At 44.0% G+C, this 25,218-nt stretch overlaps 1 protein-coding gene across 4 annotated transcripts in view; it reads right to left on the bottom strand.

The window, feature by feature from the left end:
* The window catches only part of NAV1 (neuron navigator 1), a 220,471-nt gene that overhangs the window by 115,285 nt on the left and 79,968 nt on the right, over window positions 1–25,218 (bottom strand). For all 4 annotated transcript variants that reach the window (XR_011026325.1, XM_068269461.1, XM_068269462.1 and 1 more), the window contains exon 3: window positions 11,859–12,203. Coding sequence is in view for 3 of the 4 variants with exons in the window: in XM_068269461.1 (XP_068125562.1) it covers window positions 11,859–12,203 (345 nt within the window). In the remaining variant the exon portion in view is untranslated. The remainder of the gene's footprint in view (window positions 1–11,858; window positions 12,204–25,218) is intronic.

The raw sequence follows: 25,218 nt of genomic DNA, 5'->3' as shown, positions 1-25,218 counted from the left end.
GGAAATTCCCCTCACACTTGATCAGTTAACTCTATGTGTAGCTCTGTGTGTGACAGAGAAGAGAGCTCCCAACAGCTGCAGCTCCTGTGTCCTGTGTTTCTGACTGAAGTGTCTGAAGAGAGCAGAGGAAATGTAACTAATTGTCACAGCTTGACATACTGTTTTTGCTTTCAGAGTTTGATATGTTTGATATTTGCTTTCTGTAGTCTGATATGCAACTCTGGCTGTGCATTGAAGCAGACACCCCTTCTGCAATTGATTTGTCCCAATATAGCTAAATCCTACCCTCAATAAATTACAGCTTTTGCCTCTGATATTTAAAGAGACTCCGTAACAAAAATTGCATCCTGTTTTTTATCATCCTACAAGTTCCAAAAGCTATTCTAATGTGTTCTGGCTTACTGTAGCACTTTCTACTATAACAGTCTCTGTAATAAATCAATGTATCTTTCCCCTGTCAGACTTGTCGGCCTGTGTCTGGAAAGCTGCCAAGTTCTTCAGTGTTGTGGTTCTGTGATGAATCTCCCCCTCCAGGCCCCTCTCTACACACTGCCTGTGTGTTATTTAGATTATGGCAGATTCTCTCTTCTCTCTTATCTTTTACAAGCTGGATAAATCGTCCTCTGAGCTGGCTGGGCTTTCACATACTGAGGATTACAGACAAGGGCAAAGCTGTTTGCAAGAAGAAAAGAGCAAACTTCAGTGCATGAGAGCAGAAGGGGGAAAGAAACACACAATGATCTCTTGAGATACAAAAGGAAGGGTGTATACAGCCTGCTTGTGTATGGATGTATTTTCTATGTGTGGACATGCTGTACATCAACCTACTTCCTGTTTTGGTGGCCATTTTGTTTGTTTATAAACAAACTTTTTAAAACTGTTTTTAACCACTTTTAATGCGGCGGGGAGCGGCGAAATTGTGACAGAGGGTAATAGGAGATGTCCCCTAACGCACTGGTATGTTTACTTTTGTGCGATTTTAACAATACAGATTCTCTTTAACATGAAAAGTAGGAAAATGTTTACACAGCTACTTAGACATTATTTGCACACTGTCATTTTAGAACACTTGGGTATCGATAGTATTCCTTTAAACAGCCAAGAAACAGTGAGAGACAGCTTGAGATAAGATTTTACTGCAGGATTGTTCAAAGGTATATTTCTGCTTTGTTTTGGCTTATCTCTGTGTGATATACCAAGAGTGGAGCCCTATGCAAAGTGTGCATTGGAGCATGCTGAGAAATGCATATCTACCAGTCCTCATTCCAGCTTCCATGCGTCTACCTGGCAACTTCTGAACTGGCCACTAGATCTCCAGGCTCACTGTGCTCCCATGGCATTAAAGCTTAGAGCAAAATGAGAAGCTGGCAGAGAAAAGTGGCGACTGGAGTCAGGAGAGGTACATATGCTTCCATCGACACAAACAAAAGTAACAAAAGCCACAGCTGTCCACCCCACAGCCAGAACAATGCACCTCCTTAATGTGTATCCTTTTTTATTGGTGGTGTCCACCATGCATCAGGTACTTGCTCAGATGGAACAGTCACTGTACCTTTAAGAGCACCTCCATTTCTGCAGTCCGCATCCAACTCCTTAAAGTGCACCTAAACGGAGAGAGATATAGATGTTTACTTTTAAACAATACCAGTTGCCTGGCAGTCCTGCTGATCTCTTTGGCTGTAGTCAAACACCGAATCAAACACCTGAAACAAGCATGCAGCTAATCCAGTCAGACTTCAGTCAGACCACCTGATTTGCATGCTTGTTCAGAGGCTGTGGCTAAAAGTAAAAAGTATTAGAGACACAGGATCAGCAGGAGAGTCAGGCAAGTGGTATTTTAAAAGGAAAAATCCATATCCCTCTCAGTTTAGGTTTCCTTTAAGCAGACTTAACTTAAGTATGTATAGTTTCCATCTTCTCAGGAAGTATTACCTATCATTAGTAGTAAAATCATGTCTGCTTAATTTACCATCTTTGGTGGCTGGAAAGTAAATTCGTCATGTTTTATTTTCTCTCAGGTGAACTTGGCAGCAGTGATACTGAATGCTGATGAAGGCCTGGAACCCACTGAAAACGGCAAACGCAAAACGCAACCGCTAGCGTTTTGTCTGAGCGGTTTGCAAGCGGATTCATGCGCGTTTTTGGTCGTGTTTTGCAACATTGTATTTTTTTCCCCAGCGGGTGCCTAGCGTTTTGCGTTTTGCGTTTTTATCCTGATTGGTCCTGTGAATTATTTTTAATTTTGTTACAGTGTGCTGAACCGCAAAACGCTAGCAAAACCGCTCAGTTTAGGTTTTGCTGAGCGTTCCTGCTAGCGTTTCAATACTTTACATTGAAGCGCTAACGCTCCCAAAATGCTGCAGGTCCTGCGTTTGCGTTTCTGGGAAACGCAAACGCTCCTGTGGAAGTTGCCCCATCCATTAACATTAGCCCAGCGTTTTGGCAAACTGCTAGCGTATCGCAGTGCTGCCAAAACGCTGCCAAAAGCGCTCCTGTGGGTTCCAGCCCGTAAGGAGTTATGATAGTTTTTCTATCTAACATGACTGAATATTCACTTAAATTGCATGAAGCCCGAGAAAGTTCCTTTCCTTTGTTGTATGAAGTGTGTATAGTCTCAGAGAAATAGGAAAGTTTGTGTAATGCACCTAACAGAGAATAAACCCCACACTGTGCTATATAATGTTTCTGCTCCTAAGATGACATAATGAGTGTTGATACGTTAACATAATAACAAAAGGAGATAGCTTTTGAAATTAAATATACTGAATTTAGGATGATAAAAGCAAATAAAAAAAAAAGAACAATCAGTGAATATAAATATATAAACTCTATACTTCAGCTTCATTAATGGAACTGACAGTTTCAGGGGGGAAATTGCAGGGAAGCCAAAACTGATATTTGGGTGTATTGTTATTTAGTATTTATATAGCGCCAACATCATCCACAGCGCTTTACAGAATATATGTAGTCTATTTGCTAATTGTCCCTCAGATTCAAAAGTTCTAAAATTTATCACTGGTGGTGACATCTTTCATTCTGCCAGGTGATCTGTACGGAATGTTCGTTACTGAGAGTTCTACACTACTGTGAGAGGGGTTTCACCACAATATCAGCCACATAGACTCCCTGACGATCTATTAAGAAAAGGTAAAGATTTCTTATGGGAAAAGGGGTATCAGCTACTGATTGGAATGAAGTTTAATCCTTGGTTAAAGTTCTTCTTTAAGTGTTTGTCCACATGAATGGCTTGGTAGTAACTAAGCTGCAGCACAAGTGTTGTCAGATAACAAGAAAAATACCATGTTCAATATTATTATAATTTAGTATTTACATAGCGCCAACATCTTCTGCAGTGCTGCACAGAGTATATATTGGCATGCCACTTAACTGTCCCTCAGAGGGGCTCACAATCTAACCCTTACCATAGTCCTATGTCTATATCTGTATCATGTAGTGTATGTATCATAGTCTAGGGCCAATTTTAGGGGGAAGCCAATTAACTTATCTGTATGTTTTTGGGATGTGGGAGGAAATCGGAGTGCTCAGAGGAAACCCACACAGACACGAGGATAACATACAAACTCCTTGCAGATGTTGACCTGGCTGAGATTTGATCCAGGGACCCAGCGTTGCAAGGCTAGAGTGGTATTCACTACACCACCGTGCTGCCCTTCTATATATTAAGATGTTATATTTAGTAATGAGGTAATTCTTCTTCATAATGAAAATTTGAGAACAAAACTGAACTGAGGGATTGTCAACTATCTGTAAAACCTACTACAAATGGGGCTGTGTACGGAACATGCACCTGTGCTGCTTAGTACTTAGCTGCAGCACACCAGTTCTGTCCGCTCTGTGGTGAATAAAGCTAACATTTACTGAACCCTTTGAGGGGAGAACAGCTGTATTATGCTGGAGCGGCTGACTTTATTTTCAACTACAAGTCAACAAAACCTGAATGCAAAATAACTTGGCAACGCTGAGAGAGTTGTGTATCCAAACAAGAATACAGCAGCAGGCTTAGTCACATCTATAAAGGCATTGAAAAGGACAGTCCAACCTCTCACATATTGGCAGAGGTTAGACCACAACAGCAGTTATACAGTAACTGTAACGTTTTTATTACAGAGGGAAGAGGAAGAAGTTTTACAATGCATTGGTGCTATGCAGGGGAGGCACTGGGGATGTAGCAAACTTCTGTCACATGTGTGAGTTTTCTGGTGTCTATGAAAGTTTCCTCTATTATAGAAATCTTTCTGTGGAGTTCTGGCAAATTATACTGGAACTCTCTGGCTATCTATACTGGGAGGGGAGGCTGCATCTGGCTACCTAATATTGGGAGCTCCTCTGGCTACCGATACTGGGAGTTTCGTCTGGTTTCTCATACTGGTTAGGCTATGTAGCCCCCCACCCCAATACAGCTAGGGAGGATAGGCTAATACTGGAGGATCCTCTGGCTACCTACACAGGGTATCACAACAGGCTACTTATATTGGTTACTACCTAATACTGTGGAGGAGGGAGGGAGGGCTGTTGCTACCCCATCACAACAGTATGCTCGAGTCTACTTGAAGGGGGGGGGGCAGGAGTGCAATCTTTACACCCTAAGCCTGGGAGTTATGCATCATAGAAACTGCCATGCCCTTAGCATTGTGTACAACAGACAGAATTTTGCACTTTAAAGCGGAACTGAAGATAATCTAAAAATAAAGAGTTTCACTTACCTGGGGCTTCTGCAAGCCCCTTGCAGCTGTCCTGTCCCACAGCGCTCCTCCATGTTCTCCGCCACCAGCTAGCTTCGTTACTTGACTTGTAAGTCGAGGGGCTGCCAAGCGTATCCTTTTTACGAGTTCCTGTCTACAATAGCGATATAGCGGACTGGAGCACAAAGAAAGATACGAGTGGCCAGAGCCGTGGGCACAGTGGCCCGACAGTGAAACCGAAATTAGCTGGCGGTGGGAGAATGGAGGATCATGGAGGACTAGCGCGGGACAGCACGACTGCAAGGGGCTTGCAGAAGCCCCAGGTAAGTGAAACTCTTTATTTTTAGATTATCTTCAGTTCCGTTTTAACTGAGCTGAGTCATTCGTTGTGTACCATCAGGCAGCTGCACCACACAGCAACCAGAGATTGCTTCAGTGCAAAGTGTATAGGCCTGTACACACTGCTGCGCTTATGCTGCACTTTTAAAATCGCATGCGTTTTTTAATCGCAAGGTCTTTTGAAAAGTCATGAAAATCGTGAGGACCTGTACACAATGGTGAGATGCGATTGTTCTATTTTCATAAAGGCTTTGCGCTTTAAAAATGGCATGCGATTTTTAAAACACAGCGCAAGCGCAGCAGTGTGTACAGGCCCTTAGGAAATCTAACTTCTGCAATCTTAGGGTACAAATGAACACTTTACATGCCATGTTTCAGGATTACGGGCTTAAATATTAAATTAATTAATTTAATATTTTCAAAGCTATATTTTACAAATGAATATAATAAATATATAATGATTCCCTTTCAGGGAGACAATCCAATTCTATATTGGTGACAAGGAAAATATGGGGACAGTGCTCGGTATCTGTTGGGTTCTGTGATTCTTGTAGTGTCACTTGATTGGCTGCCATTTTACAGCGCTTTTTAGAAAGTAGGCCAATGTAGTGCAATGGGCTGTAAAGCTAGCTACAGACTTGATAATTCAGAGTGAAACTCCACTATCACTAAGGAAAAGACAATTCCTTCAGTACAGCTAATTTGCATTGCAGTAATTACTGGCAAACATTGTGTCAGCTTGCTTATATAGAACATTATAAAACACAGCTTTTCCACAAGGTCCATAGCAGACCATGATTTGGGAGTGCCCAGGTTAGCTGCCAGCCAGTGAATTAGTGCAAATATGGAAAATGGATTATAAGTTCTTACTCTGTGCAGCTATTTAGCCCTGTAACATGATAAGAGGTTTATGGTCTGTCTTTACTCAGCAAGCAAGAACAGATTTCAGGCCTGCTAATGAGAATTTTCACCTTCAGTCAGTTTTGGAAAATCATAGAAGGCTGCAAAAGACTTGCTACATAACTTTGGTGAGAGTAGTAGGTGAGAGAGCAAAGGTATAATGTAGGTTATGTTTCAGAATGTCTGTGGACATATTTTGATATTTTGTTAATTCTTTTTCAATGATTATGTAGCTAAATTGGGAATAATGTATTTTGTATTGTATTGTATAGTGTTTTTAAGGTTTTGTCCAGAGTTCTTCTTTAAAGGAATACAAAGCTGGAGGGAGAGAAATCTAAGTTACCTACCTGGGTTTTTTTTCCAGCCCCCTGCAGTCTATCAAGTCCCTCACTGTAGTTTCAATCCTCTCCAGGGGTGTCACAGTCCACGCTGCAAGATCTGGCTGCTGCGCATGCACAGTTTAAGTTTCTATAAGCTGCGCAAGCACACAGCTCCCGAGCATGGGACCGAGGAGACACACAGACTGGCCCACGCATGTGCAGTAGCCTCTGACAATGGGAGACACGCAGATCTTATGGATGGGCCAGCAGCTCCGTGGAGGGGATCAGAACTACAGGGAGGGACCTAAAAGACTGCAAGGGGCTGGAAGAAGCCCCAGGTAAGTAAATCTGATCTCCCCCTTCCCCCACCACCAAAGCTTGGTATACCTTTAAAGCGTACCTGAAGTGAATTAAAAAGTTAGAAACTTACTTCAGTAGAGGGAAGCCTCTTGATAGGTCTGAGGCTTCCTTGATCTTATTCCGCCCTTCTAATCCTGTGCTGTGCTCCTCAGAAAATATTCTGAACATCGCTTGCAGTCACGCTACCCCTCCATGTACGAGCGTCTGTGCAGTAGCACTGAGCCACTTGTGCGCTGTTTTTTCTCTGTGCATGAGTGGATCCGTTCTACTGCCTAGGCACAAACCCTACGCCTGTGGAATGCAGCCACTCGTACACTGAGGGGAGCCTGGCTGAGAAGAAGAGGGTCCCAGACGGCAGCAGAGGGGTCAATGAGGACCAGTTAGAGGCTTCCCTTTACAGTGGTAAGTTGGTAAGTTTCTATCTTTTTTTTTTAGTTCAGATTTGCTTTAAAGCCAACTCCTACTTTTGTTGAGACAAAAAAACAATCCTTTCAGTTTAGCGCAATTTATGACAAGGACTCATACAAGCATATTTTTCCAGCTTCTTTAACTCGATTTTATCTGCAGTGACAAAGGCAGCCATTCCACATGTTTACTTATAATGAACTGCCCAATAGCTTTGTCAATTACTGAATACTCCAGATCCATAGGATGGAGGATCCCAAACCTGGTCTTGAGTCTCACCAATGGTGCATCTTTTGCAGGTGACCTCACATAAGCACAGGAGTAGCAATTATTGCCTAATTAATGCTGAATAACTTTACCCATGTGCTTGGCCACAAAACATGCACCAGCTGTGGAACTTAACCACTTGCATACCAGCAGTCTCTGGCCCCTTAAAGGGAACCTAAACTAAGATGGATATGGATGTTTCCTTTTTAAAAAATACCAGTTGCCTGGCAGTCCTGCTGAACTCTTTGGTGCAGTAGTGACTGAATCACAGACCTGAAACAAGCATGCAGCTAATTCAGTCTGACTTCAGTCAGAGCACCTGATCTGCAGGCTTGTCCAGGGGCTGTGGCTAAAAGTATTAGAGACACAGGATCAGCAGGAGAGTCAGGCAACTGGTACTATTTTAAAAGGAAAAATCCATATCCTTCTCAGTTTAGCTTCCCTTTAAGGACCAGAAACTGCTGATACCATAAAACGGGGCTTACTGACGTCTTGCCGCACTGACCTCTCCCATCGCTGAAGCCCACTTGTTCTGCCGTTGCTATGACAGCAGAGCTCTGTGAGCCAATTAAATCAACTCCTCACCTTGTGATCAATGTGAGCCAGTAGAAGTGGTTAAGAACAGGCGTAAACAAAGGTGTAGAAAGTGTTGCAATGCTTTCTGCTCAGTGCAGCTGAAGACTCATGTAGGGAAAAAAGAGTTACTGGGGAGTGAGCCGTGGGGAGTACTGATTTCCTGCCTGGAGAATGTATTTGTGTTTTTAAGCAATTATGGACATTCATGGTAACAGCAAATGTAAATCAAAGATTATTTAATAACACTGAAATATAAACTGATTTCTGTAGCACAGATAAGTGACAGGGGCACTTTTAAACACAAGAGGAATTTCATTTGATGATGAGTTTAGAGCACGGGTCAGGAACCTTTTTGGTTGAGAGAGCCATAAATGCCACATATTTTAAAATGTAGTTCCCTGAGAGCCATACAATATGTTTCAAACTGGGACAGTGTGCATGCACAGCAGAGGTCTCACGTCCCTGCTGCCATGGTGATGTGTACACAGTTGACCCTCCAGGCAGCGGAAGTGTCAGAAACATCTTCAGCTTCTCTTTGGGTTTCAGCAACATCAGCAATTTCCCTGAGAGCCAGACAGGAGAAATACTGACTAACACCTTGTACAATTAGCTAGCTGACTTGGGGGTTGATTCACTTTGTAGGACGAGATCCCCGCACTTTGGCCCCAATAGACTGCTTGTCAAGTAACAGGCAGCCTATTGGGCCAATCAAAGTGCGGGGATCTCATCCTACAAAGTCAGTGGACCTGACATGGTCCAGAGTGGGACAACTGGAGTAGCTGTTCATTTTGGGGGGAGTTCAAGTAAGTTAGTAGTGCACACTACAGTAGTAGCATGCCTACTTTGAACATTTTACTTGCGCTGTCACACTAAGCTGCACTGCTTGAGCAGTGTTAGCGAGTCAACCCCTAACTGTGAGCCAGATGTAGCCTTCAAAAGAGCCACATCTGGCTCCCGAGCCATAGGTTCCCTACCCCTGGTTTAGAGTAACGATGGGGTTAATGAACAGTTTTGTGTCAGGATATAAAATATTTTAGAGTTAGTGTAAGAAAATGATTGATCTAAGAGTTACTTTAAATATTAGGTTTAGCATTTTAGCTATTGGTGTTGCTCTTTAGAACTGAACATTTTGCGCTAAGATCAATACATCAAAAATATATGTTTTGTCCAAATATTTCATTCAGTCTTTTGCTGCCTGTAATGCTACTGCCAGCAGCCTGGATTGCTCTGTGAACAGGACTGCTCTGAAATCTATAAGAGTAACCTTGACAGAGGGAAAGGAACAGGCACTCTGGCTGCTGGAGGCAGAATCCATAGATGAGACTATAACGCACAACTATAGGGGTGACCTAAGACCAATACTATGAAATATGTGAGGAGGGCATGTTCATTGTACCAGAAGACAGGACACTGCTGAACGTGACACTAGTGACAGGCTGTCACATGAAACAGTTACCAGAGGGAAGAAAAGGCCTTGGGATGGAAATGAATGGATTCATGGCAGATAGCTGTATTTACACAGATACAGCCCCAAGTAAACACTAAACACAAGCATAGAAACTTTACACTTACCCCACTGCACACAAATACAGGAATGTAGGCTCATCATTCCAACTTAAACACACCTGTGCACAATGTGTTATGTCTCGTAAGTATCAGACATGTACAGAGATGATCAATGAGATTCCTGGGTTTGTTGCAAATGTGTGCCAAATAGCAAGCATGTACAGAGGTAAGAGTGACATACACGGTACACACTTTCATATTCCAAACAAAGTCATGCGTCACACTCAGCAGGGGGTCAAAGCAGTAATGGCAAGAGAAAATACAGCAGTATTGTGAATTCTTAGGAGAGAGGGACCTGTCTTGGTCAGAAATAATGACTTAAAACAAAAGTGAAGAAAGCTAATAAGCTGCATATGAGTGGGCAATGGTGAGCTGCCCAAATGATAATATCAGTCTGGGTAAGTAGACACCGATGTAGTTCCTGAGGTGGTGAGTCTTAAGGTTGTGATCTTGAGGGATGAGGAGGGATGAGGAGTGCAGAATGGACTGTGGAAGGGTGTACCAGTGGTGAAGAGAGGTTTGTGGGAAGTCCTGAATGCAGGCATGGGAGTCAGTAACAAGACTGGTTGAGAGAAAAAGTTTGCTTCAAGGGATTTTGTGAGTGACGGTATCATAGGGTTACCACAGTGATGTAGAAAGAGGCTACATTAAGGTGGCCATTAACAATACAGTTTTCTGGATGATCGTCTGATTAAATCATAATATTGATCGAAAACGATAATTCAAGCCCACTAATGGAAAAAAAAGCTGCTATGTAATTCGATGAGATTAATGAAATCAATCTAAAAAACAGATAGATTCCATCAATCTGATAGAATAGCATAGCAGCGTTCCTTCTGTCAGTGGATTCAAACGATTGATTCCAATCGATATTATGATCGAATTGGTCAATCAATTGCCTGCATAATTGTATCGTTAATGGCCACCTTTGGAGAGAGCTTTATAAGTTAGTATTAGAAAATTGTATTGGGTATTATGCGCTTGATTCACTAAACCGTGATAACTGATATCACAGTCGCGCTAGCTTTTTACGTGCGTTATAACGTATGTAACGATTTTCGCACGCAATCGCACATTTTCACGTGCAAAAAAAAAAAATCACACTTGCGTGTGAAAATCGTTACGTGCATTATAACGTGCGCAAAACGCTAGAGCGACCGTGATATCAGTTATCACAGTTTAGTGAATCAAGCCCTATGTGTGACAGTCAGCCAGAGGGCATCAGAGTTAAGGTTGGAGTGCAACTGTGCCAATCAGTTCTCTGGTAAGCTGCACAGCAGTCTAGTAAAGAAATAATGAAGGCACGCACTACGATTTGAATTGTGCTTTAACCCAGTTTTTCAGTTTATAGTGTAAAAGAGGCCTAAATCTTATATGTAATTGCCACAAAAAATGGTAAGTACCTCTGTGATATAGTTCTGCAAATGGGTGTGCCTGTGTGGTTAGGGCTGCCGCTGCTATTGTGGATTGCATTCTCCTGCTGTTCAGGCTGCAAGGGAGTAGGCACAGATTGAATCCCTGTGAGAAGTCCTGTGTACAGGAAGTGCCAGTGTCTAGACTGCTAACCAGGTATTCTAAAAGTGATTTTTATCAGCTAATCAGAGTTAATGAGGTTCTACATCATTGGCGTCAAACTCAAATACAAAGTGGGCCGAAGTTGAACCCTGGGACCAAGTCGCAGGCCAAGCTCAATGTCTAGTGGATACGTCCCTCCCTTATAAGGTTCCCTGATGTCTAATGGCCCCTTCCCTCACATATACAGTTCCCTGATCTCTAGTGGCCCTCTTCCCTCCCCTATACAGTTTCCTGGTGTCTAGTGATCCTCCCTCCCTACCGTATACAGTTCTCTGGTATCTATAGTCCCCCTTCTCCCCCCAATAAAGCACCCTGGAGTCTACAGCTTTCCCTCCCCTACATAGCGGTTTCATGGTGATCTAGGGCTTCACCTCCAATATAGCTTGCCTGCTGGTCTAGAATGGGTCAAACATAAGCGGGGAAAAAACTTGCAGGCCAAATTGAATGGCTCTGTGGACCAGAGTTTGACATGTAGGTTCTACACAGACATAAAGCAGGCTCTGTAACTGAGTGCTGCACAAATCTAGGAAAATATTTCCTCCATGGAAGAGGGTTTAGCCTCTAAATGATCTTGGGCATCAGATCTATGAACTAATGCGATATGCCTTCCTTCAGCAATACACAGACCTCTTGCCTTTTATGGAATAGTTGCTACCATGTACACTCCTGTCTCAGGTTGTTTATAATCATGTCCTCAGTGCTGACTATGTTTTTGGGAGCCAAGTGTCTGCCTGTGAAGGAGTCCTGATACTGGCTTACAAACATGCCAAATCCTTCTCTTATTCTGTCACCACAGGAAGACAATGAAAACTTGTTTAAATGAAAAAGAAGAAATGGCACTGCATACCTAGTTATAATATCATCATCTTCATGCGAGGTCTCTTTTCCCAGCTGACAGTCACTGTCACTTCCATAACCAGACTTCAAATCACGATCCGCAGATTCCATGAGCTCTAACCGCTGGGTAATGCTGCAAATTCTTGTGCCAGCACGGAGAGGCATAGTGTGTGAGAACTGCCAGGTTCCTCCACCACTTTCTGAACGACAGCCGCCAAGAGAGGGGGCTTCCCCGGCTTGAAGTCGTGGGCTAGCTTGCCCATAGCGCCAGGAAACAGGGGAAGAGCGATTGGAGAGGCTGGAGACGCTACGGGGGTTGGCATCATCGCTGTCATAGCAAGGCATATCTAAGGAGCTGAACAATACAGGAAAAAAAAAAGAATTAATATTAAAAATATACATGGTGTACAGAATTACCTGAAAACAATACAAATAGTGGGTTTGAATAATCAAAAGCAAGTAGCATTTTGGTAAATGTAGAGGGGTGCCAGGCACTAAGGTAACAATTTCAAGCTTTATCCGTCCATCTATAGATACATACAGGACAAAAGTGAGGGTACAAACAGTGGCCTGACAGCAGTTTCGCAGTAAAGTTCTCCTTTATCAGAGACGACATGAAGCAGAACTGACAGAAGTGGAACTTTATCATGAAACAGCTGTCAGGTCCCTGTTTGTTCTCTCACTGCTGTCCTGTAACTTTCTATGATGTGATTTTAATCTATAAATGGATGAACATGGCTTGGAATTGTTACCTCAGTGACCAGCACCCTTCTCCATTTATGGGATTCTGCCTCACTGTGAGCACACCCATGAAAACGGCACCCTGCCTAATTTGGGTCTTATTTACTAAGGATCCCCAGGGCTGGAGACCATTGGAGCGTACAAGTGATCATTAAAACCTCAAATGCATTTTTAAAAATCTGTCTGATATTAGATAGGGAAAGTCTTCAACTTGTGCATGGGCCATATTGGAGATACTAATGAACCAATCTTTTTTATCCAATCTTGTCATTTCTATGTAACGATATTATTAGGGACTGCCTAAATAATCCATTCAATATATTCACCCTTATACAATTTACCCTTAGACAACACAGATTTGGTAAAATTGGATGAAAAAGATCGGATAATTAGTGGCCACCTTGAGGAGAGCTGAAAGATTAGGGTGTTAGCCATAACACAATGCAACCTTCTGTGGTCATCTGAAACCCAATAGCAAAATGTTGTTCCTGTATCCAACTGAGGATTCCACAATTATTAATGTTCTCCAGCCCGGAAGAAGCTTAAAACTCCACCAACCAGTTTCTAGAGTTTTTATGTAGCCAGACTACTAAGAATTTTGTTAATCTTTGAGTGTTGCCTTTTAGTGCAAAAAAAATTACATAAATAAACTTTTTCTATTTCTGTTCTGTTTGTTTTCTGTTATTCATCTGTGTTCTTCAGGTCTTCATCTGTGTTCTTCAGGTCTTCATCTGTATATCATCTATTTTGTTAGAAGAATCCTGCTCCTCTATCCGTTACTGTTACTTCTGCCGCCCCTAAATAATCATTAGCACCAGGCAGTTGAGAATGCAGCCAGGCATAGCTCTTAACCACTTCCTCCACTGCTACAGTATATCTACGTCAGCTGTGGCACCCTCCAAGCAGGGCCGGCCCTAGACTTTTTGCCGCCTGAGGCAAATTAACTTAAAAAATTGACGCCCCCCCCCACGGGGGCCTCTGAACCGGAGGGTTGGACCCCTCCCTCGCCTGGGTCCCCCGATCTGCGCTTTCCTCCAGCTGTGATAGGAAGCTGCCGATGCCCAGCAGTAAGAGGCACGGACAGGGAGGACTCACCTTATCCGCGTTCCAGCGTGCGCTCCACTGACGTCACTTCCTGCATCGCCGCCCACTGTATTGTAAGTGGACGGCGATGCAGGAAGTGACGTCAGTGGAGTGCACGCTGGAACGCGGATAAGGTGAGTCCTCCTCGCCCGTGCCTCTTACGATTGAGCATCGGCTGCTTCCTATTACAGCTGGAGGGGAGCTCAGGTCGGGGGACCCAGGCGAGGGAGGGGGGGTCCGACCCCCCTCCCCACCGCTAGGCCCAATACCCCCGTCCTGCCGGCTACCCCTCTGGCTCGGCGGCCGCCCCCCCCCCGTACGGGCGGGTGCCGCCCCTAGAAGTTTGCCGCCTGAGGCAAATGTTTCACCCCGCCTCATGAGCGGGCCGGCCCTGCCTCCAAGCCACAATGACGTAGATATACTGACTTGTTTGCAGCCCTGTTGTGCACGATCGGGTGCGCTTCAGAGCACACCCCCCGGCACTGTCAGCTGCATTACTAATTGGGGAAAGGGAACATGTTCCCTTATAGCCAATTAGTCCACCCGCTCCCATAAACGATCGCTGCAGTAGTCAACTGCAGCGATCCTTCATCTGTCCCCCTCCGTGCATAAATAGTTAAAAAAAATCCTCCAGCAAGCAACCTCACTCACCTTACCTCGTTCCTGCGACTATCCTGAAGCCCGAGCCTCCGATCCCTGCTCTGCAGTCAGCCCCACTATGCCGAATATCCGGGTCCCGGCTTGATGACGTCATCAAGCCGGGACTGGATATTTGGCATAGTGGGGCTGACTGCAGAGCGGGGTTCGGAGGCTCGGGCTTCAGGATAGTCGCAGGAAAGAGGTAAGGTGAGTGAGGCTGCTTGCTGGAGGATTTTTTTTTAACTATTTATGCACAGAGGGGGCTCCCTGATGGGGGGGGGGGGGCATCTGGTTATCGGTCCTGGGGGAGGGTATTTAAAAGGGGGGGGGTTAAGATCACTGGGGGACATCTAGCTAACTGGGGGGGAGTGTCTAATAGTAAGGCACATCTGGTTACCCTGGGGGGGGGGGCATAATCTAATACTGGGGGCACATTTGGCTATGATGGGGGGCCGGTGCTAATCCTGGGGGCATATCTGGCTAAAATGGGGGAATGCTGATCCCAGGGGCACATCTGGCTATTATTAGGGGCACTATTCTTAGGGGCGCATCTGCCGATCTATGCTGGGGGTGGCAAATGTAGGGAACACATCTGACTATACTGGGGGGGCTTATATTGGGGACATATCTGACTATCCTGGGGGGGGGGCTGATACTGGGGACACATCTGGCTACCTATTCTGGGGGACATAATACTAGTGGCATGGTTTTCATGACAGTAGCACTTTTTTATTTTTAAGCTGGAACCGATAAAAACTGAGAAATCATGCATTTAATTATTTTCCTCTTTTTTCACATTAAAATGAATAGAAAACAACTATTTTCTTAGTACAAAATACCCCCCAACGAAAGCCTAGTTTGTCTTGAAAAAAACTGTATATAGATCATTTAAGTGTCATGAGCAGGGATAAAGTTATTGCTGATTAACTAGGGTCATGGCTAAAACATCAAAACGGCTCTGGTCCATAAGGGGGAAACGAGGTCTGGATGCGAAGTGGTTAAAGCGGAATATAACCCTGCATTTCAACTTTGCTCTAAAACATTATTTACAGTATATTATATGCAACCAGCATTTTTTTTTTACTAGACCAGCATTGGAACTGTTACACAGAGTTTTAAAGTTCCTGGAGATTTCTGCAGACGCATCCGAAGCTGAAATAGATACATTTTGTTTACATAAATGTATCTAAGTGTTGAATGTTACACACTTTGGCTGTCCTCCAGCTCAGTCAGAGAGAGTGAGTCGCATTCAACACTTAGATACATTTATGTAAACAAAATGTATCTATTTCAGCTTCGGATGCGTCTGCAGAAATCTCCAGGAACTTTAAAACTCTGTGTAACCCTTCCAATGCTGGTCTAGTAAAAAAAAAAAAAATGCTGGTTGCATATAATATGCTGTAAATAATGTTTTAGAGCAAAGTTGCAATGCAGGGTTATATTCCGCTTTAAGGAGCAGGAGACCACAGTACATTGTGGTATATGCCAATTGTGGCCACTTGTGTTATGCCAAGATGCGTGGCAATTGCAATGACCCCACCCAGGTAATGCAAATTCCAGTCCTTTGATTTAGTGTACAACATTCCCACAGAGTCTCATTTAGATCAGTTCTACTCCACTACTACTCTTATGTTTAATCAGTTTAGTGAGCTGCTGTACCAAAGCCAAGTGCTTACGGAAGTTACTCACAGGGCCACAACAGCCTTGGATCTGACCCCCAAAAAATGAATGGATGCTTACTTCTTGGACACTGACAAAGCTGCAGTACACAGATAAACTGTTTGGTGTCCTAGGGGAGAGCAGATAGAGTCTACCTCCAGTTACATTTATATCACTGCTTGACATATCCTGGTTACTAAGGTGCCACATAGACCCGTTTGAATCATGCAAGATTATTCCAACGTTCAGCATCTGCATACAATTTTTAGAACTTGTTTACTAATACATGAATGATTGCCCTTTTTCTGTTTGGGACAGTTCCAGCAAGCAACCAACAACAAGTAACAGAAACAGTGTGCAACAGTGACCTCTATTTGTGAGCTGCTTGCATTAACTGCTTTCTGTGACTTTACTATAGCTGCTGTGCTTCTATCGGCTAACTGTTTGCATCACATGTTTTATGTTAATATAACCTTTAACAGCACAGTTTGGAATGCATTACTGTTGCCTATTTCCTTTAGCTCTGGATGTGATAACCTCAAGGCTTTGGTTTTGATCTAATCTCTATCTTAATATTTACATCCATTTTGTCATACAATAGCATGTCCTCAAAGAATCTCACTTCCTGATACGCGTTCTACTATTTGAGATGTTCTGTCTGACATGTAAGCATTATTTTATTTATTTCCTTTCAACCAATATCATAAATAAAATAATAATAATGATAATGCCAGTTGTCTGGCGTCCTGCTGATCTTTCATGAATCAGTAGTGTCTGAATCACACACCTGGAGCTAGGTTCCCAATTAAGGCCTCTTTTAGACTGGCAGTGGACAGGCGGTGAATTTACCACCTGTCAGCTGCTCTCCAGAACTGGTTGTGCGCTTTTTAGCGCTCTGTAATGGCGCTGGACAGCCCCCACCCCCAGATAGTCACATCTGAGCTTGGATGTAGCTGTGCTCATATGCGATACGTCGCGTTCCTCTGTCTGCAGGGTAAAGGCAACACGTATCAGCTCTGGTGTTACTACCACTGCCATTCGGCTGCATTCAAATTGCATCTAAATGCGCTTGTGGGCGGCAGCTGGGAGGCTGAAGAGCCAAACAGGCGAGCAGTTCAGCCTTCCCTCTGCAAGAAGCCTCAGCCAGACTCCAATGGCCAGCGGACGTGGACAGTGTAGCGTGTTTAGCCTATCGTTTTCATCATAGCCTATATGGGAAACGCATCCGCTCTCCAGGAAATAATGCACAAGAGTGCTTCCACTTAAAGCAACGGATCCGTTGCAGACTCACAAGTGTAAAAGGATCCAATTTATGAAATAAGTTCTGTTGTCAGTTTTACATTACCGGGAACCAAACCTGAAAAAAACATGTGGCAAATCCAGTCGAACTTAAAAGACAACTGTAACATTTTTTAAAAAAAATTAGATACTCACCTAAAAGGAGGGAAGGCTTTAAAGTTGAAAGTGAACCAGAGATGTAAAATAAAAAAAGATTTTATACATACATGGGGTTTCCTCCAGCCCCATCCGCCTGGATCGCTCCCATGCCGCCATCCTCTGCTGCCCGCAGCTACGAGAACCGGGCCCTGTCACTGACGTCATCGGAGCCAGGCTACGCAGGAGAAGTGCGCCCTCTACGTATCTCTCCAGCGGCTGCTGGAGAGATACGCAAAGAGCGCACTTCTCCTACGCTAGACTGGCTCCGACTGACGAAAGTGACGGGACCCGGTACCGGTGATAGAGGCAATGGAGGATGGCGGCGTGCGAGCGATCCAGGTGGATGGGGCTGGAGGAAGCCCCAGGTATGTATAAAATCTTTTTTATTTCAGGTTCACTTTAAGTCCCTTCCTCTCCGAGTCCCCTTGTTTTACAGCCGGCCACCCTGCCAGTCTTCAACTTTAATGTCAAGAGGCCTTCAGGTCTCCTGGGGAGGCCATGGAAGTAGTCAGGTCTCTGAGTACTTCAAAGACAAGCTGCTCCGTACTGTGCGTGCATGATGGCGGCCTCGCGCGTCCGCAGTACAGAGCCTCTCATCTTCTGAATTACTCAGAGGTCCAAGTACTTCTGAAGAGACCTAGCGGGAGATTTGAACAGGGGCCCAGATGTGGAAAGAGGAGGATGTGGAGAGGAACGGGAAGGCTCTGAGGGATCCAGAGTATGCCCTCCTCTTAGGTTAGTATCTAACTATTTTTTGTTTTTAAAGGTTACAGCTGTCCTTTAAAGGGAACCTTAACTGAGAGGGATATGGAAGTTTCCTTTTAAACAATACCAGTTGCTTGGCAGTCCTGATCTCTTTGGCTGCAGTAGTGGCTAAATCACACACCTGAAACAAGCATGCAACTAATCCAGTCTGACATCAGTAAGAGCACCTGATCTGCATGCTCGTTGAGGGGCTGTGGGTAAAAGTATTAGAGGCACAGGATCAGCAGGAGAGTCAGGCAACTGGTATTTGTAATGATCCGCCCAGCTGGATGCACTGGCAGACAGCTGTTTGACCATTCCCCTAGTCTGTGGGCTGCAGGTCTCTGCAAGAGAGACCTGTTTTTCCATTACAAGTTTCTGGTCTGTTCTGCTGCTGGGGAATTTGCATACACTCGTTATGCAAATCCCTTACCTGCCTCCTTTGATGACTGGCAGTATAAAGAGCTATGTTTCCCAGAGTCCTTTGCTGGTCATAAGAGTTAGTTCCTGTGTAACACTCGCCTGGAGTGTCAGCCTTGCTCTTTGTTGAAGATTAGCCTAGAGTAATTCCTGGAACTGCACTAGGCAGTTTCCCTAGTGCAGTTAGGACTGCATATCTGTTTTGTTTGTCTGTTGCGATTGTCCTGTCCCAGCGGTGGTCGACAGGAAATCGTTCTGTGTGTCTGGGTGCTAACCGGAACAGCGGTTGTTACTGGTAGCTCCTTCTGATCGGTCTTCCTTGCCTCTTTCGCTAGTGCTGTGGATCCTATCTCTCGCTTGTTCATGTTTTCGTGTGTCTGTCTTGTCTGCTACGAACGCTTGCTGGAGGCTCGGTGAGGTAACCGTTAAGCAAGCGCTCGCGTCCTCTGTTTCGTGTTTGTCTGTCGGTGGTTAGTTAGGCGTGCTTGTCTCTGTTGTGCTTATCACGCGGGGACCGCGCATAAACGCGTGCACTGTTGCGAATGAGTGCGGTGTTCGCGTTTACCTAGCGTTTGTTATTTTCCTTATCTCTTTATTGTATGATTTGCTGTGCCTTTGCTACTCTCGTGCTCTGCCTTGCTGTAGCCTTGTGTCTCCTCTGGCAATCGCCTCTCTCGCGATTGCGTTCCTACTTCATATCTGCTGTTGTGTATGAACCGTCATGGGTTGGCGACTAGTTTGGTGCACACACATACAATCTGTCCCTGTGCTCATTCTCTTCTGCAATCGCTTCTCTTGCGATTGCGTTCTCACTTGGTTTCTTCTGTTGTGTGTCCACTGTCGCAGGTTGGCGGCTAGATTGGTGGACATACATACACTCCTCATCTGTGCTTATTCGGTCTTGTGTCGCTGTTAGCAATCGCCATCTCTGGCGATTGCCTTCTCACTTTGTCTTCCTGGTTGTGTGTTCATCGTCGCAGGGTGGCGACTAGTTTGGTGGACACACATACCCTCTGTCGCTTTGATCTCTCTCTTTCAGGGCTATCTTGCCCTGCGTTTCTTCCCTTCGTGCAATTCCTGTCTGGCGTGTGTGGTAGGGCAGAGGAGCCGTTCCTCTGCACTCCACAGCTCCATCTGTCGACAGGAATTTCCCTCTACAGGTGCATTGCACCTTTTGCTGGGTTCACGAAAATTACACGCTTGTGGAGGATTTCCGCAGTGTCAGTGCACGTCTTGTGCGCTGATCACAGAGAGAATTCCACAAACGTTACAGTATTATTTGAAAAGGAAAAATCCATATCCTTCTCAGTTTAGGTTCCCTTTAAGTCAAACATCTGATCTGCATGCTTGTGTGACTATGGCTAAAAGAATTAGAGTCAGAGGATCAGCAGGATAGCCAGGCAATATGCATTTTTAAAGGAAATAAATATGGCAGCCTCCATATCCCTCTAACTTCAGGTGTCCTGTAAGTGGAGCAAACTTGATCTAGTTGTGACTGTGAGTGATTACTTTCGTTTTTTGTAACCTCTTTGAGAGTCTTTACTATATCCCGATATTGTTGAGTTTCTTGTTGCCGATAGTATGTACAAGGAAAGTTGTCTGCTAGTCTTTATAACCAGAAATGGAGTGTCATGTGGCCTGATATGTACAATAACTTCATCAGTTGAATATACCCTCTTCTAAGTATACTGTACTGTGATTTGCATATGGCTATGTGTTGCAATTTCACTTGTGATGAGTGTAGGTTTTCTATACATGATCACACTGCATCTGCAGGATAGCTATATTATTATTATTTAGTATTTATATAGCGCCGAAATCTTACACAGTGCTCTTCAGAATATATCAGAGCTGGAATAAGGTACTCCAGCACCCAAGGCTGAAACACCAAAGTGCGCCCCTCTATCCCCCCCACCCCAGCTGTCACACACTGATTGCTATTAGACTTATGCTGGGAATACACTATGGGATTTTTCAGAAGATTTACAGCCATTCACTTTTATGAGAAATCAATCAATCAATCAATCAATCAGAAAAATGATCGAAAATCAGATCGGACATGTTGGAAATTATCTATCGAACCATCTATCTGCCAAAAGAATCTCATGGTGTATTCGCAGCATAAGAGGCGCCACAGGGCTCCCAACACCTTAATCTCTAGTTATCTGGCTTGCAGTCACTGCTATTTATACCCTTTTCTTATTTCTCTCTGCTTCAAACACAATAGAGGAATCTGAGTGAGTTGTGCGCCCCCCCTCCTACACTGTGCCCTGAGGCTGGAGACTCTCTCACCTCTGCCTCGGCCCTGGAGTATATTGTCTTGTCACTTAACTGTCCCTCAGAGGGGCTCACAATCTAATTCTTATCATAGTCATATATCTATATTATGTAGTGTATGTATCATAGTCCAGGGCCAATTTAAGGGGAAGCCAATTAACTTATCTGTATGTTTTCGGGGTGTAGAAGGAAACCAGAGTGCCCAGAGAAAACCCACGCAGACATTGGGATGACATACAAACTTCTTGCAGATGGAGTTGGCTATTCTGTTTCCCTTGCCACCCCCAAATCTTTTATCTTTATATTTTTTTTTTATTTAATGCTGTATTTGTACGGTTAAAAAAAAGGATAAAAAAGCTCTAGTCCTGATGCAATGCTAAACCTGAAGTGAGGAAACTCATCGCTTATGCTGTTGTGTGCATGGTGCACATTGGATGTATTTTTTTTAGCTCCCTTGAGGATTCGTTTCATGCATATCTGTCCTAAGACATCAGGATATGTGCTCCTAATCTTTAGATAGGTTTGACGCACTGAATGCTTACATGTGTGCCCTATGCATGTTACAAGGCCAGAGGTAGGACACATACTAAGACTGGGGGACCTCTGCATGGTGTGTGTGACTACACAAGGGAATGTATTCTATTGTAACAACAACCCCGGCTTTCAACCTAGCTGTAGTGATAGAACTGGTTTCTGGATCATTGATTTGGATGAAATAATTTGCATAAGCATTTGCATGCAAGTGTGCAAAGGGTTAATTGACTTTGCTCAGTGGAGAAGATGGCACATCACATATGGGCTCTTAAAGTGTACCCGAGATCAAAAGCAATAAAGATTTGTTACTTACCTGGGGCTTCCTCCAGCCCCATAAGCACTGTGATTCCCTCCCTGTCCTCCCTCGGTCTGCCATTCAGCAGCAATCAGCCCCGGTAACAGGCTGAGTCGGGTCCCATCTGGGTGTTCTGCGCATGTGCGGACCTCCCGCTCAAGCGCAGTAGACACAGACTGATTGCGGCTGAACGGCAGACTGCAGGAGCATGGGGAGGGACTCACACATGCTTATGGGACTGGAGAAAGCCCTGGGTAAGTATTGGATCTTTATTGCTTTTGATCTCTGGTTTACTTTAATTCTCTTGCCTCTTTTTCTCCCCTCCCTCTGTCTATCCCATCCTATCTCTCTCTTTTCTGCTTTATCCCTCATTCGCATCGCCTCTTTATCCCTTTTCTCTCGCATCACAATCCTCTAATTTTACTCTTACTCCTTCCTCATTCTCTCCCACTACATCTTTAGCATCCCATCTCTTTCTTTGTTCCACCTTATAACTAGGTATCTCATTATTTCCCCCTTCCACACTTCAGGTGTATTTTAAAGTGTACCCAAGATGAGCATCGGGTTAAAAACCACATACTTACCTAAGAACAGGGAAGCCTCTGGATCCTATAGAGGCCACATACTCCTCCATTGCCTTCAAAGCCCCCCAGATGAAATCTGACAAAGTTTTGTCAGATTGAAGAGTGCGGCCGCGCACCTTTTCTGGGATAAGCGCGGGCCTCCTGTGCCTGCACAAGTACAGCTTCGCTGCACAGACATATCTTCCAGAGGGTCCTGACAGGCAGTGGCGAGGATGACACGGGAAACCTCTACAGGATCCAGGGACTTCCCTCTTCTTCAGTAAGTATGTGTTTTATTACTCCAGGTTCACCTCCGCTTCTCTTTATGTATAAATGCACCAGCACTGACAGATACAGATATTGTCATCTTGACCTTCTGCCTGACATTGGTGCCGATTTCATAGCTATTATACTTTATAAATCATTCAACCAGAACAAGAATGAATATCTCTGGTGTCCTGACATTCCCGTAACTTTACATCTGCATACTTGTTCCTGTCTGATGACGGCATTCTAGCCAGGTAGACAACACTGCAGCCTGTATACTAGCTTTCTTAAAGGACCCAAAGCACCGCTAAATAAGGTAAGCACAGGGGTATGTCCATGCTGGATCCATATACCTCTGTGCATTTCTCTCCTCATTCTCCCCAGCCCCTGTAATCACTCCTTGAAAATTTTGATTTTTGTCTAAAGTCAAACATTCAGGAGGGCTGAGTCCATAAAGTGCAAATACCTGTGAGTTCTGCTTCTGTCTAGCTCTAAGCAGCATATCCGCCAGCATTGTTAATGCTAGGACAAGCTGGATCTGTTTTCAGGGGCATCAATAATCCCTGTGGTAGTTATTTCATTAGTGAATCAATAATACATTCAACAGGCAGGTATTGAGCTCCCAACACAGATACCGCTTAATGGCATTGCTTTCAGACTTAAAAATACTGTACATGCAACCTCAAAATACCATGTTTCTGGGATATTGAATACAATGGTTACCATTGTCTCAGGAACTGCAACAGCAGCAATGCATTGCTTTCCCTGTGACTGCAGCATACACACAGCTGAAGCATCTTGTTATTGCTCATTTGTTAACCACTGCACTGCATAAATAATAATAAAACACTGGTGAAGGCGTCCTTGATGTTATGATACCACTATAAGATGTATATTGAGAAGCATAATTTCTTGCCTTCTCAAAAGGACAAACCATTATTTAATGGAAAAAGTAATGTTTATTCATGCATGGTAGACAACGTGTTTCACAGGTCTTGGCCTGCTTCCTCTGGTCAATACAAATGCCTGTAGAACTTTTAGTCACGAATGTGAGCGCATGAAAATGTTCAAATTGGTTGTGATAACAGTGAAGCCTCATACACATATAGGAGGCAGGTTGCCTGGGGGGGATCGGGATTCAACCCCTCAGGCGATATTGCAGGGCTGAGGCTGCACAGATGCTTCACTAGCCTGAGGCTAATGACATGTTCTTTTGCTATGTGGGGGGGGGGAGGGGCTGATGGAGTGGTGCGGTAGAGTTGTGAGTCGTAGTCTGTAGAGAGAACAAATGCTTTCAGACGGCAATCAGCTGATTTTATCCACCAGGCTGACCTCTGGTAGAGGCATTGGGGACTGATGTACACACACTAGATTCTCAACAGAGGCGGTCGTTATTGGTCACATTTCATCGACTGTGTGGGTATGAGGTTTTATCCTATACTTGGCATTACAATAAAAATGATTATAGATATATATAGCCCACATGAATGTGATGATTATACTTTATTCTTCTAGCACCAGCCAGCTTTGATATCGCTTGCTGCTAGGGCAAAACATCTGAAGTTGGCAATACACAACTGAATCCTATCGTTCAAAAGAACAATTTATTCACAAAACTAAATGCAAATCCCTTTATCAAGGGCAAATAACATTTGAATAATTGTTTTCCTATAGAAAATTGGTTATAACAGCTTGAAAACTACAAATTATCTTTCTAACAATTGTTCTTTTCTTGACACAATTGTGATCAATCATAGTCTAGTGCAGGCATGGGCAAACTTGGCCCTCCAGCTGTTAAGGAACTACAAGTCCCATAATGCATTGCAGGAGTCTTACAGCCACAGTCATGACTCCTAAAGGCAAATGGATTGTGGGACTTGTAGTTCCTTAACAGCTGGAGGGCCAAGTTTGCCCATGCCTGGTCTAGTGGCTGGATAGTGTAAAGTGGCTGAATGGTGTGATGGTTAAGGGCCCAGGAGACCAGGGTTCAAATCTTGGCTCTGCCAGTTCAGTAAGCCAGCACCTATTCAGTAGGAGACCTTAGGCAAGTCTCCCTAACACTGCTACTGCCTATAGAGCGCGTCCTAGTGGCTGCAGCTCTGGCGCTTTGAGTCTGCCAGGAGAAAGGTGCAATATAAATGTTATTTGTCTATGTGTTGTCTCGTCTGACTTATGTTATGCCTGGCAACCAGTGGCAGCACTGACTGACAAGAAAAGAGCAGAACAAGTTCCACCATTTTCATACAAGCCTTAGAAACAAAATTTGGCTTCAGTCTTAAACATGATCACTTAGATCAAACAAGCATTTAAGTTTATTGGCATGCAGGAAGTAAGCATGCGTACTGCAGACAGTCCTAATACTACTGTCTATAGGCTGAAAGAAATGCAAAGGGTCAGATGCTCCTTGAGATATGTAAACTTAAGTTTTCTGAAGAAATATAAAAGTAATAAATACATGTGAGATCACTGACCAGTTCAGTGGGATATAACAGGTTGGCAGACATCTATGAGTAGTTTTTGACTCATAAGGATTCCTGTGGACAGAATCCGTCATACTAACTTGTGCCCTGGAGTCTCCTTTGTCAGCAATATTTATATTATAATGCAAATAAACACAGTACAGCAACTGCAACATCTGCTTATGGTTGTGAAAGAAAAAAAATCATTATAAACAAGGCAGATCTGAAAACTACTGATTCTTCCCTCAAGGT

The sequence above is a fragment of the Hyperolius riggenbachi genome, chromosome 2 (genome assembly GCF_040937935.1).
Source record: "Hyperolius riggenbachi isolate aHypRig1 chromosome 2, aHypRig1.pri, whole genome shotgun sequence".
Lineage (NCBI taxonomy): Eukaryota > Metazoa > Chordata > Amphibia > Anura > Hyperoliidae > Hyperolius > Hyperolius riggenbachi.
Note: the sequence above shows the minus strand (reverse complement) of the source record. Positions and strands in the feature narration are given on the sequence as shown.